Here is a 790-nt window from a genome sequence, read left to right as displayed (position 1 = left end):
ACTTATCCGGATAATAATAATAATAATAGTAATAATAATAATAATAACAATAATAATAATAATAATAATAATAATAATAATAATAATAATAATAATAATAATAATAATAATAATAATAATAATAATAATAATAATAATAATGGGAACATCCTTTTATTTTCTAACTCCAAATACCAAATATTAATAATGAAATAATTATAAAATCCTATTTAATCTAAAATGCTCGTCACTGCAAGTGAGTACATTTTAGAGGGGCTGGTTTAATTGTTCAATTGGGGTTCAATCATTCTTATTATTTTGGCGTTATCAATCAAATTTTATAGTAAACATAGAGTTGCAATAAAGTTAATAAAAAGACAATAATATCTTTTATACAATCTGAACCTTATCTCTATATTGCTCGACATAGTATAGAATGTGTACAACTAGAGTAGGTCAGTTTAATATTTAAATTGAGTTTAAAAACGTACGTACATGCAAATATAAAGTTATTAATGTGAAAATAAAACACTCAAATCCCATCAATCATCTGTTCCAGTTCAGCTTTCTTTCAACTGGAATGGGAAATCTAGTGCTTCTTCGCAATTGTTGATGTAATGTAGTGATGTTCCAGGACTGAGCATTGTAGCAGAGGTCGGCTGCCTGTTTATGAGGGGAAGTCGGGTCCTGCTCCCTCGTCCGGCTTCTCTCGTGGATGCCAAACATGATGATACAGTATCCATTATTATTCTTATATTGTTATTGCTACCATTATTAATACCATTATTATTACTTCGAATTTCTTTTTATT

At 27.5% G+C, this 790-nt stretch overlaps 1 protein-coding gene across 1 annotated transcript in view; it reads right to left on the bottom strand.

Annotated features, from left to right (window-relative positions):
• Nucleotides 1-369: 369 nt before the first annotated feature.
• The window catches only part of HELRODRAFT_184340 (hypothetical protein), a gene marked incomplete at both ends in the record, with an annotated part of 4,225 nt that continues 3,804 nt past the window's right edge, over nucleotides 370-790 (bottom strand). The window contains one exon of the mRNA XM_009022667.1: nucleotides 370-425. Within this exon, the coding sequence (XP_009020915.1) occupies nucleotides 370-425 (56 nt within the window). The remainder of the gene's footprint in view (nucleotides 426-790) is intronic.

Source organism: Helobdella robusta, assembly GCF_000326865.2.
Source record: "Helobdella robusta unplaced genomic scaffold HELROscaffold_324, whole genome shotgun sequence".
Lineage (NCBI taxonomy): Eukaryota > Metazoa > Annelida > Clitellata > Rhynchobdellida > Glossiphoniidae > Helobdella > Helobdella robusta.
This window is presented reverse-complemented; position numbering and strand designations above follow the sequence as displayed.